At 39.9% G+C, this 15,906-nt stretch overlaps 1 protein-coding gene across 5 annotated transcripts in view; it reads right to left on the bottom strand.

The window, feature by feature from the left end:
• Nucleotides 1-15,906, bottom strand: part of LOC120900018 (CD63 antigen-like) — an 89,327-nt gene that overhangs the window by 12,051 nt on the left and 61,370 nt on the right. For all 5 annotated transcript variants that reach the window (XM_040306491.1, XM_040306493.1, XM_040306494.1 and 2 more), the window contains one exon: nt 6,027-6,120. In XM_040306491.1, the coding sequence (XP_040162425.1) occupies nt 6,027-6,089 (63 nt within the window). In that variant the 5' untranslated portion in view covers nt 6,090-6,120. The remainder of the gene's footprint in view (nt 1-6,026; nt 6,121-15,906) is intronic.

Below are 15,906 nucleotides of genomic sequence, written 5' to 3'. Positions count from 1 at the left end.
ATGATAGATATTTATAATGATATATTACAAAAGGATTTACAACATCTTTTTCTTTGCATTTGGTTAAAAGTTTTATTTTAAAAATTTTCAAACATTTATTGTAAAAAAAGTACTTCGAAATACTGTACATATGTAACTGAAAATCTGTCCTTAAATGTTGAGGACCTAATCTTAATTTAGCATACATAAATACAACAAATTACTATATTAACGTTTAAAATAAAAGTATAACTTTATTTAACGACACGCAATAAAACCGATGTACGCGAGTTGATTGTAATTTATTGATTCCATTTCAACCGATTTTCCCAGATTTTTCAAGTTTCACGTGTCAGGGGAGGGAGCAGATGCATAAAATAATTTAATAACGTCCCCATGACATTGATACAGCGGAAGAGAAAAAGATAGAGCGATAAAAAAGATCGAGCTATCGATGGGACACATTCTGCTGCGCTCTGATGGTGCAATTGAAGCTCGCTGATCGTTTCCTCCCATGCGCCACGGAATTCGTGCATCGTCGCGCCTATAGAGCACACACAGACACACACACACTCAATACATGAAATCTCTCAGTAATTGTTGCGAAATTCAACCCAACCTGTCAGTCAAAGCCCGGGCGCTGATAGGAAACACGCGAAACCAGACACTGTGTACGTACTGCAGGGTGTACTGTCGCTGTACGCAGTATTAACATTTTAATTAAATTACTTTCACCCACACTTCCGACGTGCGTTCCTTCGTTCAACCAAAGCTATCTTTCGTACCCACGGATCCCAGCCCAGCCCCAAACCCGTTTGGAAAGTGATCCTTCACGGGAAGGGCAGATAGATGTATGCATTTACATACCACACCGTGTTTCCGATAAGAGTGTGCGCGACAGCGACACGGGAACCAACATACGTGAAGGTGAAGGGATGAAATTATTATTACGCAAAGAGTTGCGGGGAGTGGAGGCCCCCGCCAAAAATGTAAATTTTCTCCCCGTCAGCCATATATCAAAAATTCACAAACATCCAAAAAGTGGGAGAAACCATTGGCAAACGTTTACACGAATGGTTTACAGCAAAAACATATGATTTAAGACGGCTTTTTTCGGATCTACGGGGGCTGCTTTTACTGAGTAGCATTAACTGTGCTGAAAACGGAGCGATCGTTGGGGAAAGGGTGGTGGGTAAAAGGAAATGATTTATGCGATGGATGTAAATAATTTAAATTAATAGACCGTCTGCCGGGGGAGGTGATTTCACTGAATGAAGGTTACCATTGTTAATTCCACCAAAAGGTTATGTTGCTTTTTGACAATTTGATTTACCCTTTTCGAAAGCCCGAGTTGTATGCGCTCCGTTTAACATTGGCCAGTCCCCTACCGGGTTGTTTGTACAATAACATCCCCCCTTCCAAACAGGAAGCTTTAGCATCGAACATCTGATTTTCCAATCAATAGAATTGAGGAAAAAATACATACAAAATCGGATAGAAAAACACGCTTCTTTCCCAGTGATCCCAAGCGAAAACACGGTTAGCAACCGGAATTGAAACACTTTTGCGCATGCAAGCGTTCAATTTATAGAGGGATTCTTGGTTACGGTTACAAAAAAAGAAAATCTAACCTTGCACCGACACCCCCAATACAGGTCTCCTCTCTCACAGAGCTCCATGGTCCATTTCATTTAAGCACCGTCTATTACCGGCAGCCTAGGCAGCTAATGCTGTCTCTCTCTCTCCGTAGCTCGGTGTTTTGACCGACCGCCACCGGAGAAAGTCAACACATTTTCCTTTTTTTTCGAGTAATTTCCTACTTTACAATTCCGGCTTTTATCCGGCTTTAAAAGGGGGAGGGGGGGGAGGATTCGTTTCGGTTCCGGCTATCTGGCGCTATCGCCAATTGCCACTGCCTGCTGCCCTTTCCGAGATGGAATTTGGGATTAAGGAAATCGTTTTACAGAATACGTTCGCCACTTTGCACCATATCTTTTGATGGTGAAGCTTTTGTTCTTTTTTTTCTTCTTGTCGTGTAAAATTACCCACCGAAGAAAAGGTATGCGGCCGCTGGACTGGTCTCCAATCAATTTTTGGTTTTTTTAAAGCAAAGAAATCCAGTATTTTTCGTGACAAGTTGTATACGATCCAATTGTTTTAAAAAACGACGAAACATATTTGTGTGATCTTTTCAAGACACGAACAGTTCTGTTTAATGCAGGAGCATTTAATTAACAAACATTCCAACATTTGCAACACCCTAAAACCTTCCAGGAACTGTTCGCTTTTGCCCCTGAGTTGACTGTAAAATTATTTCAATTTATTCAATTTTATAAACACACATACACGTATACAAGACAGTCGGGGCGAGTACCGGCTTCGAACGACGAAATCCGTTCGACGCTCATGAGAGAATGAGAATCATGAGATACAACTGTCAAGCATTTAAAGCCGTTTATATCTACGATTCAAGGATGGTTAAGTTTTGAATTTTGATTTTTTTGGCCGTTGGTATTGGATTTAATTCGTTACATCATAATTGGATGATTTGTTATGAATTATAAGGTAGCTTTACTCACTTTCTTTAAATTTGAATTTAAGTTATTTCATATTTAGGAGGGACGACAGGATTGGATTTACTTTATAAAAAAGTATAAAAATACTGATTGATTTTATTTTAAAGAGTTATAAACGTTATTTACATGGTGCAAATGTTTTTCGATATTTTTCTATAAATAAAAATAAATTAATAAATAAATAAATTAATAAATAAATAAATAAATAAATATAAATAAATAACATAAATATATGTTATTAATATATATATATATATATATATATATATATATATATATATATATATATATATATATATATATATATATATATATATATATATATATATATATAAAATATATATATTTAAAATATATATTTAAATATATATATATATATATATTTTCAAAACTGATTTATGATTCAAAACTTTTTTTATTGGAAATAGATCACAAAACATTTTCAAAATGTTACATACCTCTAAGTTCAATTCACTTCAATCATTTAAAGCAAAATTTGAAGCAAAACGTTGCATTGAAAACAACATTCGTTCCAAATCCGCAGCGCAAAACCTCGCGGATTTCTCCCCATACAAACGGGAACGTTCGACCCCGGCAGTTAGAACTCATTCTTTCGCGCGCTTCTTACGGTCTCTCAATGGTACGTTATTTTAAAACTGAGCGCCAAGTGAGCGCCTTCTGACAGTCGCGGCGAACGGATCTCGTCGTTCGAAGCCCATAGTCGCCCCGAGTGTGTTTATGGCAATGAAACAATCTTTGAAATATGTTTTGCTGCTCAATTAGACTGTGATATGTAAAAAAAACTCATATCTTTGGAGTTGGATGGAATAACCAAACGGGCATTAAATGTATGTGTTGGAACAGATTAGCACCTCTAGCGGCTTAAACGGTAATCGGACTAATCACCTTAAAACCAGACATACTTTACGTGTAATGGGCCGGATTGATGGAATTCTACATAAAAGCAAGCCATTTTTCCGACAACTAAGACCTCAGAGCAGTTCAGCTGAATTTTTCTCTTTAAGTCGTCCATGATTTCACCAATCTCGGTTTCAAGGTCAGCACCGCTGCGAAATGTCATGAGCATCACGTAATGATCACCACCGAAAACAATGAACATATCCGGGGTAGCTCTTTATGTTTATTGCTGATACTCAATGCTTGAGTCTTACGCGATAACAGACAAGCTGAGCTTAATGCCGTCGGAAGTATAATCATGACTTTTTCTGGCTGTGAACAGTGCTGCCAAATGCCACTGTCAGCCACCAACACTCATGACTGAAACGAAGTTCCAGTCAGCTCTCGCACACAACTGTGATGATCAGATGTGAGACTCAAACAGTTGGTGGACCAATCACATGTTTTGTGACATTTTTTATAGCACCCAACTCTTGATCACTCACTTGGTCACGACATTTTCTCGCTATGATAATTATGACATGCTTAGAACATACTTGGCGATTGGTCCCAAGCAACAAAACAAGTAAGCTTTCTCGATCTGTCCGCTTTGATGGTCTGTTGGGTATAGAATGATGAAGTATTTGAGCGATAATGCATGCTGATTTTGTTGCTTGGGATCACTCGCACGCACCGCACATCTCCCATAGCTAACATGATGGTCACCGACAGAAAATGTCACGAACAAGTGATTGACCAAGAGTTAGTTGCACAAAATGTCACCAAGCATGTGATGGTCGCACCAACTGTTTGAGTCTCACCTCTGATCATCACAGTTGAGCTCGTGACGCTGACATGATTTTTTTTCAGTTAGAATTTGTCGCGACTTTGTCAGTGACATTTTGCAGAATTGATCATAGTAAAAAAGTTATGACAAAGTGACTGACCAAACATTGGTTGCTAAAATGTCACCAAACGTGTATTGGTCATACCTACTGTTTGAGCATCACCTCTGATTATCATAATAGAGTACGTGACGCTAACATGGATTTTGTTTCAGTCTAAGCCCGCGGGGCCATGGGGTTTCTCAATGCTCAAAAATTTATTTTCTATTTAAAGCTCCAAAAAAGCTTGAGTTGCTATATCAGTTTCTCAGATTGAGAAAAACTGAGGACGGTCACGGGAACGCGTCAGAGAACAAGTTTTGAGTGCTTGAGAAACTTAAATGAGTGCTTAAGAATATTTGAGCAAGCCCCGTGGCTCATTTGTTTATGAGATTGGCATTTTGCATCACTGGTCAGCATTAACAACAGCATGGAAGCTGAGTGGCGCTGAGCAAGGATGCTGACTGCCAACTGGTCGTCCTGTTTGGCCTATTATGTACGGAAGAATAATGGAGGAGCTAATACAACGGTGAGCTATACGAGATATACGACGATCTCGCTATCATGCAGCGTGTCAAGCTCAATGAAATCTTGCAATATGTCTCTATTAATATTGATTTATGAGTTTGGCCATATTTAGGCAACTGCCACAGAATACCAAGGACGTGGTGAACCTTTCAATTTTCCTGTATTAGGATCAGGTACTTCAATTATATAATAATATCCCACTTAAGCTTTTAGTTTCAAAATGCATCCATATAGCCGTAAGTAAGCATTCGATCTGCTGCATCTTCAGTCTATCAATTGAGTCAATTCAATTATTAAATGCTCATCAACAAATTCACCACAGAATAATATCCCTTATTCAATTAGCAAATCCCCTAACACACTGATTTTAACTTAGCTCATCAATACACTCCCTTCCATTCATTTCATTCAGCTAATTTAAACCCCATAAAATACACCCCCACCCGCCTGTAAGACCGTCTCTTACTTTGTTTGCCAAAAGAGTCTTGGCAAATGATAACTACCAAAACTTTGACTCAATGTTGCCAACAGCTAAAACTATGTACCATCACTGCGCCATGATGGAACCGAACCAAGCGATCCAATATCGAAGTCGATTCGATTGCACTTCTCATTTACCTTCCATTAGAGTAATTGATTTTAATCATATCCCCGGTAGCGGTGCATCTATCGCTTCTAGTAAAGTAGCTCCAACGGAAGACGGGTACTATGGGTGGCATACTCTTCCTGCTCGAAGTACTGCGACTGGGTGTGCAGTCGCCTGTTTTAATGACTCTTCTGCCCTTGGAGGCATGCAACCAATTGCAATACTATCCCCGCTAAACTCGGTGCACACTGGCATAACTTTGATGGCAAAAGTTCTTCGCTGCAGCAAAACACGCTGCCAAACAGTGTTGGGTCGTGGAGATCCGGTCATGGACTAGTGGCACTGCAGTGGGAGAATGGCATTATTTTCCTGAAGCATGTTCGTTCACGGTTGATGATAGTTGGTGGTATTAGACGCAGGGTCATTTCCCCGTTTGTCAGCCTGCACACTGAATCGAATCAGTATTAATTCACTTTGCTCTTCAACTCATTACATCCCCAGGAGGGTAACTGAACGATGTCCCATTACTTTCAACACGCATCGACTGCATATTTAATGCAGTGTAGTTAAACTTACCGCAAACAGGAAGTTGAAGAAAAACACCATATAGCGTACACACGATATCCCTAACGAAGGCATGTTGGTAGCGTTTCCGACAGGCTCGATGTAGCTGGAAGAGAAAGAAAACGGACAATGTATTTCAGTACTTTTCATAATTTAATAGTTTGATTGAAGACATTCTGTGGCGGGCTGCAAATTCAAGTCCCTTACAATGAAGAAGTTGATAGTTGAGCGACGGGTTCTAAGTACTTGGTGAATTCAATATTGCAACACACACACAAACAGAGCAAAAAACCCAGTACTGAGTACTGAAAAAAAGGAAATATTGACTGGGAAAGTTTTCAGCGAAATTTAAGCATGCATACTGTTGAATACCATCGAATTGGAAAAGTTTTATTTTTCATACCAACCACATAATATACGAGGGAAGGAACTAAACCTTCAGTTCTGTCAGTAGTAGTAGATTGAAAAGTTTGACATGAAACACATCTTTGCAAAGTGTTATTTACAAGATATTTACATGAAAGCAAGCTTATTTTGTGCGGTAACTAACGCCATTCTATACGTACACAAGTCAGCAGAGTAATAACAGAGACTTATGAACATTTTGACGCATTTTGTAATAGCGCTTCCATGAAACCATCGAAATGTCAATTTAATCAATTTGATCAAAAGAATATTTCAATAACATTAAATAACATTTTTATATTACCTCTTCAACACAAACCACACCAACGCTTCACACAAGCACAAAGAGCGAACCTTTTGAACTTAACACGGCGGAGAAACGATATACTACGTCGCTGCTCTTCAATTCAACGTAAGTGTAATTCGTACTCAGGTATTACATTTCAAGCCTTTTAATCATCACTGGGATAGGGAGTAAAACGATCGCGTTTTTCCCTTAATCATCCAACGTCGTTGGAAGCCATTTGCTGTTTACATTGTTAAGCACCTTTTCCCTCCCCAACAGGATTTGTAACAGTCAACAAACACAATGATGATCGCCTGGCGGTAACGTGCCTTCACGTAATTTTGTTAATTAAATTAATCCTTTCAATACCTTCAATCCAAGAACCGGTTCGGAAGCCTTGCGTGTACAAATGCAGACAGAGAACACATTTCACTGCGAAAGTCCTCGGACTAGACGTTGAAACCTGCAGAAGCATTTCATGTTATTGCAGCTCGTTGAAGGGCTTGCCAATTTGGATTCCTTAAATCCCCATGTTTTACTTCATCGATTTGCGATGCAAGATAGTTTAATTCTTGTTATTGTTGGGCCTCTTTCCCTTTGCAGGTCGTAGGTTTAAATTTCGGCCTATCAGCTGTTTGTATTGTAGAGCAGTTTTCGAGCAGCTTTGATAACTAAGTAGCTAAGTGGTTATAATATACAGGTGGGTTTATCCCAAGGTGTATGTATTTAGAAGATTGATTTTTATCGCTTCAGTATCATTAAATGCTGATGCTTTGTGTATTGATTTTTTGTGTATTCGTCAAGTTACCAGAAAGCCTGTTTGAGCACAAGTTTTTATCCGTCCTGTCAAAAAGTGACGTTCAAATTTGGTTACAAAAAAAGGCTGTGATTACACTCACACTTGATTCTAGAAACACTTCGAGTCTAGATTCCACCACCTAACCTCTCTTATATGCACCTTGGGATCCCGTCAAACATTGCGAGGGTTGCGAGTAGTATCATCTGCTCGAAATCTTATGGTATTTTAAATATTCATTTTTTAATTCATATTTTTTTCGGTGTTATTTGTCGAAAAGATCACTATTTCTATTTTTGTGGATTTTTTTTCAAAATAAAATGTCAAATTTCAGGTGTTTAGTATGCTATAAATTGCACTGTTATACCTGCTCTCGGCTATAATTATAACTGCTAAAACTAGCGGCGAAAAAACTGCCTAGGCTCGCAAGCTCTTTAATGCGAGGACTCTGGGGCTATGCATTTGTATGGCGTGCGAGCACTCGCGCGCCCTCGCAAATCGCTGTCAATTGCATGGCGGGATAAATGAAAACACCACCTTGTTTTGACATTTTTTTCGAGCAGGTACTCGAATCTAATTCCAGCTTTGAGGCTGAAATAATCTAGGCTGAAAATCGCAGACTTGTTTTGTGTGTGGTTTTGTATGGAGTGCTGCAACCAACTGTCAAATTTTTTATTAAATGCTGCCACATTTTAAAAATATTTTAAGAATAAAACACCTCCTATCCACTGTCCAAAAAAACGGCTGCTAAACAACCATGTAACAAGCATTTAGATTAAATAGCAAAAAACTGAGCTTGGGTTGCCGATCTTTCGTTTGAGATAATCCGCATAAATGCCGGCCCGCCAGACCCGGCATACACATGTTTTTATTACTAAACTATTAGGAACGGTTGGCTGCAGTGTTTAGCACGGACTACAGCGAGGACACAAAACACATCCAACTGCTGTCCCTTCCTTTATGCTGTTTTTATGTCGGTCTACTCTTGTTTACATTACCTAACCCAAGAGTAACCAGCAACAGAAACGAAAGTCTAAAATACTTCCACAGTATCATACAGCAGTAGTTGCTTTTTCTTTTTGTTTCATCAAAGGGACGGTTTTTCTGCTATTCAAGCTATAATAAGGTAGGGATTATATTTCTTATGCACAGATTTTGTTTCTATCACGCAGAAAGCAGGAGGGGTTTGATGCTTTTATTTGCTTGTTTTCATGCGGGTCGGATAAAACCACCAAAAAATGTGCCTTCGAGGAGTTTATTTTCTCTCTATCTCTCTTGCTCTTTGTCTCTTTCTTCATCAAAAGTCCCTTTTTTATCAAGTTTCATGGCCAAGTCCTGCGTGCCCCAGAGATGACTGCGTCGTATGTCATTCCATTTTGCCACGCAAAAGTCACCTCCTGCCTGTGTGTTCGAGAGGCTTGAAGGAAGCCGCCCAGAATAAACAAACAAACACGATGAGAAGAATTTAATCTTCAGCAGCCTAGGGAAGTAATTGAAAATGCCAGCAAAAAATGTTGTTTTCAGGACGACAGCCCAGACCGAGCTCCGCGACCGAACAGGGCTTGGGCAGTCACAACAGGAAAGTAAAAGAAGTCAGCTTCTTTTTATCGTTTCCTGGTTGCCTTGCAGGGGTTTTCCCCGATAAAAAACAACCCATCCTAGATGGGACCCGAAGGCATAAACTTTCGATCCTTACTCCCGGGTGCCACTGGCTTCACTTCCTCAATTAAGGCTCGTCTAGCGGAGTGGCACACCACCACCGGAGTGTATAAGGATGGTGTTGCAAGTTGAATATATTCATAAGCTTTCGGTGGTGGGAAAGAATTCACGATTGTTGACTTCAATCAGGAGAGCGCGCCGAGAAAAGGGAACGATAAAACACACTCGTGATTGGGGTGAACTTCCATCCTAAATAGAGAATCCGCAAATATTGATTAATCGTTTGGGAGGCAAAATCGAACCTAAACATGCGATAGAGCAGACCGTGTATAACAAACTTGCATCTGGAGCATAGCCCGACCCCCGACGGATCTTTAAAGGTGAACTAATTTTCGAAACGGGACAGAATTGATCCCAAGAACCTGTTGGAGTGGAAGCAATTTCTCCACACCACAGGAGATTTGTGCTTTCGTTTATCTTGCCAACAGGACTCGGCTAGCTCAATTGACCTACCACCACCACCACCAGGCAGCTGAGATTGAGCCTCGATTGGCAGAACCAATTATTTCTAGCTTCCTATTGCTTTCGCTGTGGTTCCACGAGTAAATGACGTATCGTGATGACTTTCTTTTTTTTTGCATGATGGTGTATCAATGGCGTACGAAATTGGGTTCGTTTTGTTTTGCTGATTCGATTAAAATATTCCTGGAATACATCAATTCTTGCTGTCGTAAACAACCATGCGTCTCCATCGACGAAACAGCAACAGAAAGATAAATATTGCCAGGTGAATATGCGTCGAGACGATAAGATGTAAAATAATTCAAATAGGTGAATGTTAAACAAATCATCACTGCAACGCCTAACAGTATTCCTGAGTCTATGTTTCGAATAAAAGTATGTACAGAAATTATGTCAAAATTAGATTCAATTGGATTTACAGCAAAATAAATCTTAATCTTAAATTGGAATTGTTTTTCGTTGGTTTTATTTTCCATTTCCGTTGGTCATTTTTCAGTTGCACTTTTAGGAAATATGGCTTTTCACTTTAAATGCAATAAATTATCCTCGACCTGTTATGAGCAAGTTATGATAAGCTCTTAACTAGACAAATCAGATCGTGAATTTGAGTTGAATGCATACACATAAATTACGCAAAAACGTTAATTAATAAACAACATTAATTTATCATAAATGAGGTCGTGTAGACAACGTTTTGAATTGCAAAGAAGCACCTCCAAACCATTTAATGAAATTGCACAAAAATGAAGACCCTCCAAGTGAATCGTCCGCCACCCATAAATCAAGCAACGATTTCGCTCTAATTGGCTGACGCAACCGTTTCATGCCCAAAACCATCGGAGGCCGCGCTCTACACTCTAGGCTCAACATTTCTGTAACATCCGTTCCAGTTCGAACCCAAGTGAACTGGTAAATAATTCAAAACGAGTGCTACACCTTATGAATATTCCATTAACCCTCCTTGAATCCCACACCATTTACTGCCCCACAGCCACAGCCTGACGCACACCAGATGTCCTACACACATGTGGTGCTTGAAGGCTTGCTCTCTTTTGAATTCTAACATCTGAACATCGTCCAGTCACGCACAGCACTGTAACACGGCAGAGGAAGGCTAAACACCAGGTAGTAGAGAGCCCCGAGAGTCAATCAATCGATTGGAAAAATCGTTTTCTAATTTAAATCCATCCCAGCGTTGCCTGAAATTGGCGTCCAGCGAGTCCCCGGCCAATTTTGCCACCGTCACATAAAACAAGGCCCAAGCACATGAACACACTGGGGGTGTTGTTGTTGTATATATCACTGCTCGGACAGTTCTTTGCGTATGTTCCAATCCTGAATCTCTATCGAGGACAGCAGGCACAGCGACACGGCACAGCTCGACTTCCTGTGGGAGTTTTCGACATTTTCCGACGCGTCAAGTCGGAATTATTGGGGGAAGGAGAAATCGAAACCATGCCATGTACGGTACGGATGGTGTTTGAAACATCGAAACCCGTCCCGGATATTGCTTGTACGAAACAAACCCTCCTTCCATCACACCCGCCACTACGCCCGTAGTAGTATTGAACGGATAAATGAAATGCTTTGGAGTGGTTTTATTCTTCATTCTTCGTACGCTTCGCTGTAAAACAACATTGCATTCCCCATTGGGGATGGACGACGAAGCAGATAGAAACGGGTAAATTCATTGCCAATACTTAAACTCTAATTTTGGGGCGAACAACAACACTCACACAACCAGCTGGCTCCGTTTGGAACGTTTTCTCCAATCGTTACCACGTTGGTTCGTGGTTTGCAAATTTGTTTTATAGTGATTTAGTGCACTTGTAACACGGCTTTTGTCCATGTGTATGGTTTCCTTTTGGTAGCACTCGCTTTGCAAGCCATTTGAAATGGAACGGTTTATGGTTACCCCTCAACGAAACAGTAAATTAAAATTCGAATTGCAACTACAGCGTAATACTTTGTATAATGTTATACTTGAACCAATGGACTATCCTGGTGATGATGATGATGATGATGATGATAAGTCCCACCTCTTACCCCAACACTAATTTGAGAAAGACGCCAGTATTCCCGAGACGCCCGACGTAGTTGGGTAAAGTCATCCTGAGTCAGAGTCATTCAGAGTCGGAGTCATCCAGAGTTGGAGTCGTCCGGAGTCATTCAAAATCGGAGTCGTCCGGAGTCATCCAGAGTCGGAGTCGTCCAGAGTCAACCAGAGTCGGAGTCGTCCGAAGTCGAAGTTGTCCAGAGTTAAGTCGTCCGGAGTCTAAAACGCCCGGAGTCTAGGTCGTCCGGGGTCTAAGTCGTTGGACTTGGAGTCGAAGTCGTCCGGAATTGGAGTCATCCAGAGTCAGAGCCATCTAGAGTCGGAGTCGTCTAGAGTCGGAGTCGTCCGAAGCCGGAGTCGTCCAAAGTCGAAGTCCTAAGTATTCCGGAGTCTAAGTCGTCCGGAGTCTAAGTCGTCCGGAGTCTAAGTCGTCCGGAGCCTAAGTCATCCGGAGCCTAAGTCATCCGGAGTCTAAGTCGTCTGAAATCGTATACGGAGTTGAAGTCGATCGACTCGGAGTCGGAGTGGGAGTCGAAGTCATCCAGAGTTGGAATTGGAGTTGGATTCGAAGACGTCCGGAATCGCAGTCGGAGTTGGAGTCGAAGTCCTCGGGAGTCGAAGTTATTAAGTTATTGGTAGTTAAGTTATTGGTAGTCTAAGTCGTCTAGAGTCAGAGTTGGAGTCGAAGTCGTCACTCCGGGTGGATAAACTACAAAAAATAAATAAAACAACCATAGAAGAAAATATGCGCCAGCACAAAAAATAGACAGCTAAATAAAACAACAAAAATAATTAAATTACGTTGGATAAGAAAAAATATAAAAGTGTAATAATTTTCCAATAAAAATAAAAGGTACGCTTTATCTTATAGAACCATCTCTGCTCATAAAAGATATGAAAACCCCATTTTCCAAAACACTACACAAATTCATCACATTTCGTCGGATGACTCGCACACAGCAAAAGCTCTTGCTACATCAAAGAGCTGCCGGGCAAGCTGTACTGATGTGCAAAACATAAAGTCATCTCATTACCAAAAACATCATCAAACAGACATGATCCCATCAAAACTGTACGTTCTGTACAAAAGTGAGTTTTACGCAGCATCGGTGAATGTGTATCATGGAAGTTCTGAAAGGAACCTGATCGATGAGGCACACACACAGCACACAATCGGCCCCGAAAAAGCGTCAAAAAGTTTTCCGTCTTTGGTAAACCGTGTCGCCATAGCTCTCGTCGATGCAGCAGCATTATATCGTCGTTCGCAAGTGATTTGTCCACAAATATTGACGATTCAGCAATGACGATAAAAAATAGGATAGGATCAAAACTCTCTCGCCACCCCCCGAAAAAGTATCCGATATGTGATGTATGCCGCAGAAAGGAGAAAAAGTATGACTCCAATCAAATGGCCAATGAAGCGTGTTCTGCACAGTTGATAAATCCGATACCCCTTTTCCCGTCCAATGGGGAGAAGGGAAGGAATGACAAACGATATGTGTGTCGTTGAAATATGACACACGAGCTGTCGGTGGGAGAAAAATGAAAGTTTCGCACTCTAAGAAATAACATTTTTATTCAACAATCGCTATAAAGTCATCAATAACAAGATCAATTGCTTTTTTATCCTGTAGATGCTTGGTTTTTTTATATGATCAATATTTATTCCGCCTAAAATATTGCAGAGTTTTTCAATTTGATACAGGAAACGTGAAATTGTTCTACAAATAATTTCGTAAATGTGTGCAAAAGCTTTCATACAAATCATACAGTTTCTTATGACACTTTCCTATTTTTTAACAACATCGAATATTATTTCAAAATACTGCCGCATACCATTTTTGAGGATAATAAAATACATTTCCAGTTACCGTACTATTCGATGGGCTTCCTCCTCCCGGGGCATGATTGATTCTCGTTTAAAAAAAAAAATGTCAACCTCAAGCACAAGCTCCAGTGATGCACAACAACTTCATTTATGAGCAAGACAGATCGATCTATCGATTGCATCTGATTTGTGTGACCTCGTCTAGTAGCGTTTTATGCAACCAGAGTGTGGGTAAGTGTGTGTGTGCATGTTCCGAACGTCAGCAGCGACACAGAACGTTACACAGAACGTTACGTTATCCGAAATTCCAATCTTATCATTGCAACTGGCCAAACAAGTCACCCCCACACCCTCCACATGCAAGAAGAGTAGCTTTGATTGTGTAGGTTGTTCTTGTAAGTAGATAGCGATAAGTTCATTGCAACATAGGGAAGTACAAAAAAAGACAAGAAACAACCAATCACAGTATTAAAATGTGAGTTTATCAACAACAAAAAATTAAACAGCAGTACAATATCATGTAGTAAGTAAGAACGTTAAAGCACTAGTGACATTTCACATGTCTAAACAGAAGAGTTACGTCTGTTTCAAAACGCAAAATGGCACATAACATTGCATAGCTCTTTTTGGTTGTTTAACATTAATTATCGACACTTGATATATTATTCTCTACGCACTACACCGTATCAAAACAATCATATAATTCACCTTCCAATCAGTGCCTAATTGAATATCGAATTTATAATTTCAACGAAAATTAAATCATACCCCGGCACCAGTATCTACCGCGATTCAATTAAATTCTGCACCTACAATGTTCGCATAATCAAATTTACATGAAAAGGTGCCACACAAATTGATACCCCATGTTGCATGTTTTATCGAACCAAAGGCAAAAAAGGATGGGTAGGTGGGTGTGTTAACCAGTAACACTCAAAACTGTCCATGGGAATCCGTTTTTTTGTACATCGCTACCAAAACATACAAACTTCCACAAAAAACCTTCCCTACTAAAAATGACGCAAAAAAAACCCACGGTGGCAACAGTAAAACGGCAAAACCACAAAGCCATCGCCGCCTCTTTGTGTGATGGACAGAAGAACCACAGATTCAAGTCAGTCGTGGCGCAGCTAGCAGGGAAGCTGCTGACGAGGGCTACGAAGCTGATCGTAGGTTGTTGGGAAAATGTGTTTTTTAAGCCACCAGAAGCTATTATCGGGAATGATTAATGACTGCTCCTGACACTTGTTGAACTGTGTTGCAACAGCTCTGAAGGGTGTGTGAAGTTGTTTATTCAGTGTTTAATTGTTTGAAAAGCTTCTTGGTTATGCTGTTTTTATGTGGTCTCCTTTTTCCTAGTGATATGTTTGGTATGCTTTTCTGAGGGTAATTAATTCCCAGCAGGGGGCTGGGGCTGAAAAAATAGATCAGTTTGAAGCTTTTGCATCAAACTGTTCCTTCTAGCTATGTTCTAAAATTTTGGAAATCACGTCACAACTACACATCGGTCTGTTATATGTGAGGAGCAACATTCACCAAAAACAGTTTCATAATACAACTCATAACTTCAAGTTAGTTAACAACCACTTATAAGCTACAGAAAGCTACGCCCATAAATGAGGATAAGGACCTCTAGTGATAGTAAACGCCGGGGAGTAAAATAAGAAGAAAGAAGGATGAACATATTTTATTACTAGCTCACTTGCTCATTACTGTATATCACTCCTCAATTAGACTCTGATAGCACCCTTTTTGGGCAGGTTATTTAGAAATTGGTATTGAATTTGTACAAAAAAGATGCTATGGAGTCCAATCACCATCGCCTCATATAATGTTAACTTCCCATGGAGAAGAGTCAAGAAAGAGTGTTCCAAAACTATGACCACCCCTGAAAAACCCTCTAATTTAAGCTCAAACATACACAATGTGTCTTAAAGTGAGCTCTTTATTATACTTACAATATTAAGAATGGTTGAAAGTAGGAAAACGAAAATGACATGAAAATAATTACCCAAAAAGAGGAAACAACATTTCTATGTGATATACTTTAGAAATCATAATGTCTTCAATTATTGAAATGTTCAAGAGCACTCAGGACTGTAAATTACCTTTTATTCTCTATGGTAAAAAATATGGTAAAAATGCTCATTAAGCGACAGAAGAGAACTTCAATGTTATAGAATGCTTAACGAAACATAAAACAATACATCAGCATATTTCCTGCACATCGTTGTCTAGTGGCCCTTCGAACCATCATTTCACTAATCACCGTAACTCGGTATTTTACAGACTTCCATCGACCTGGATTGCTTTTTAGATGTATTACAATCGACGCACCAT

This window comes from Anopheles arabiensis, chromosome 3 (genome assembly GCF_016920715.1).
Source record: "Anopheles arabiensis isolate DONGOLA chromosome 3, AaraD3, whole genome shotgun sequence".
In the NCBI taxonomy this organism is placed as follows: domain Eukaryota; kingdom Metazoa; phylum Arthropoda; class Insecta; order Diptera; family Culicidae; genus Anopheles; species Anopheles arabiensis.
The sequence above is the reverse complement of the archived record's forward strand: the minus strand, read 5'-3'. Positions and strand labels throughout refer to the sequence as shown.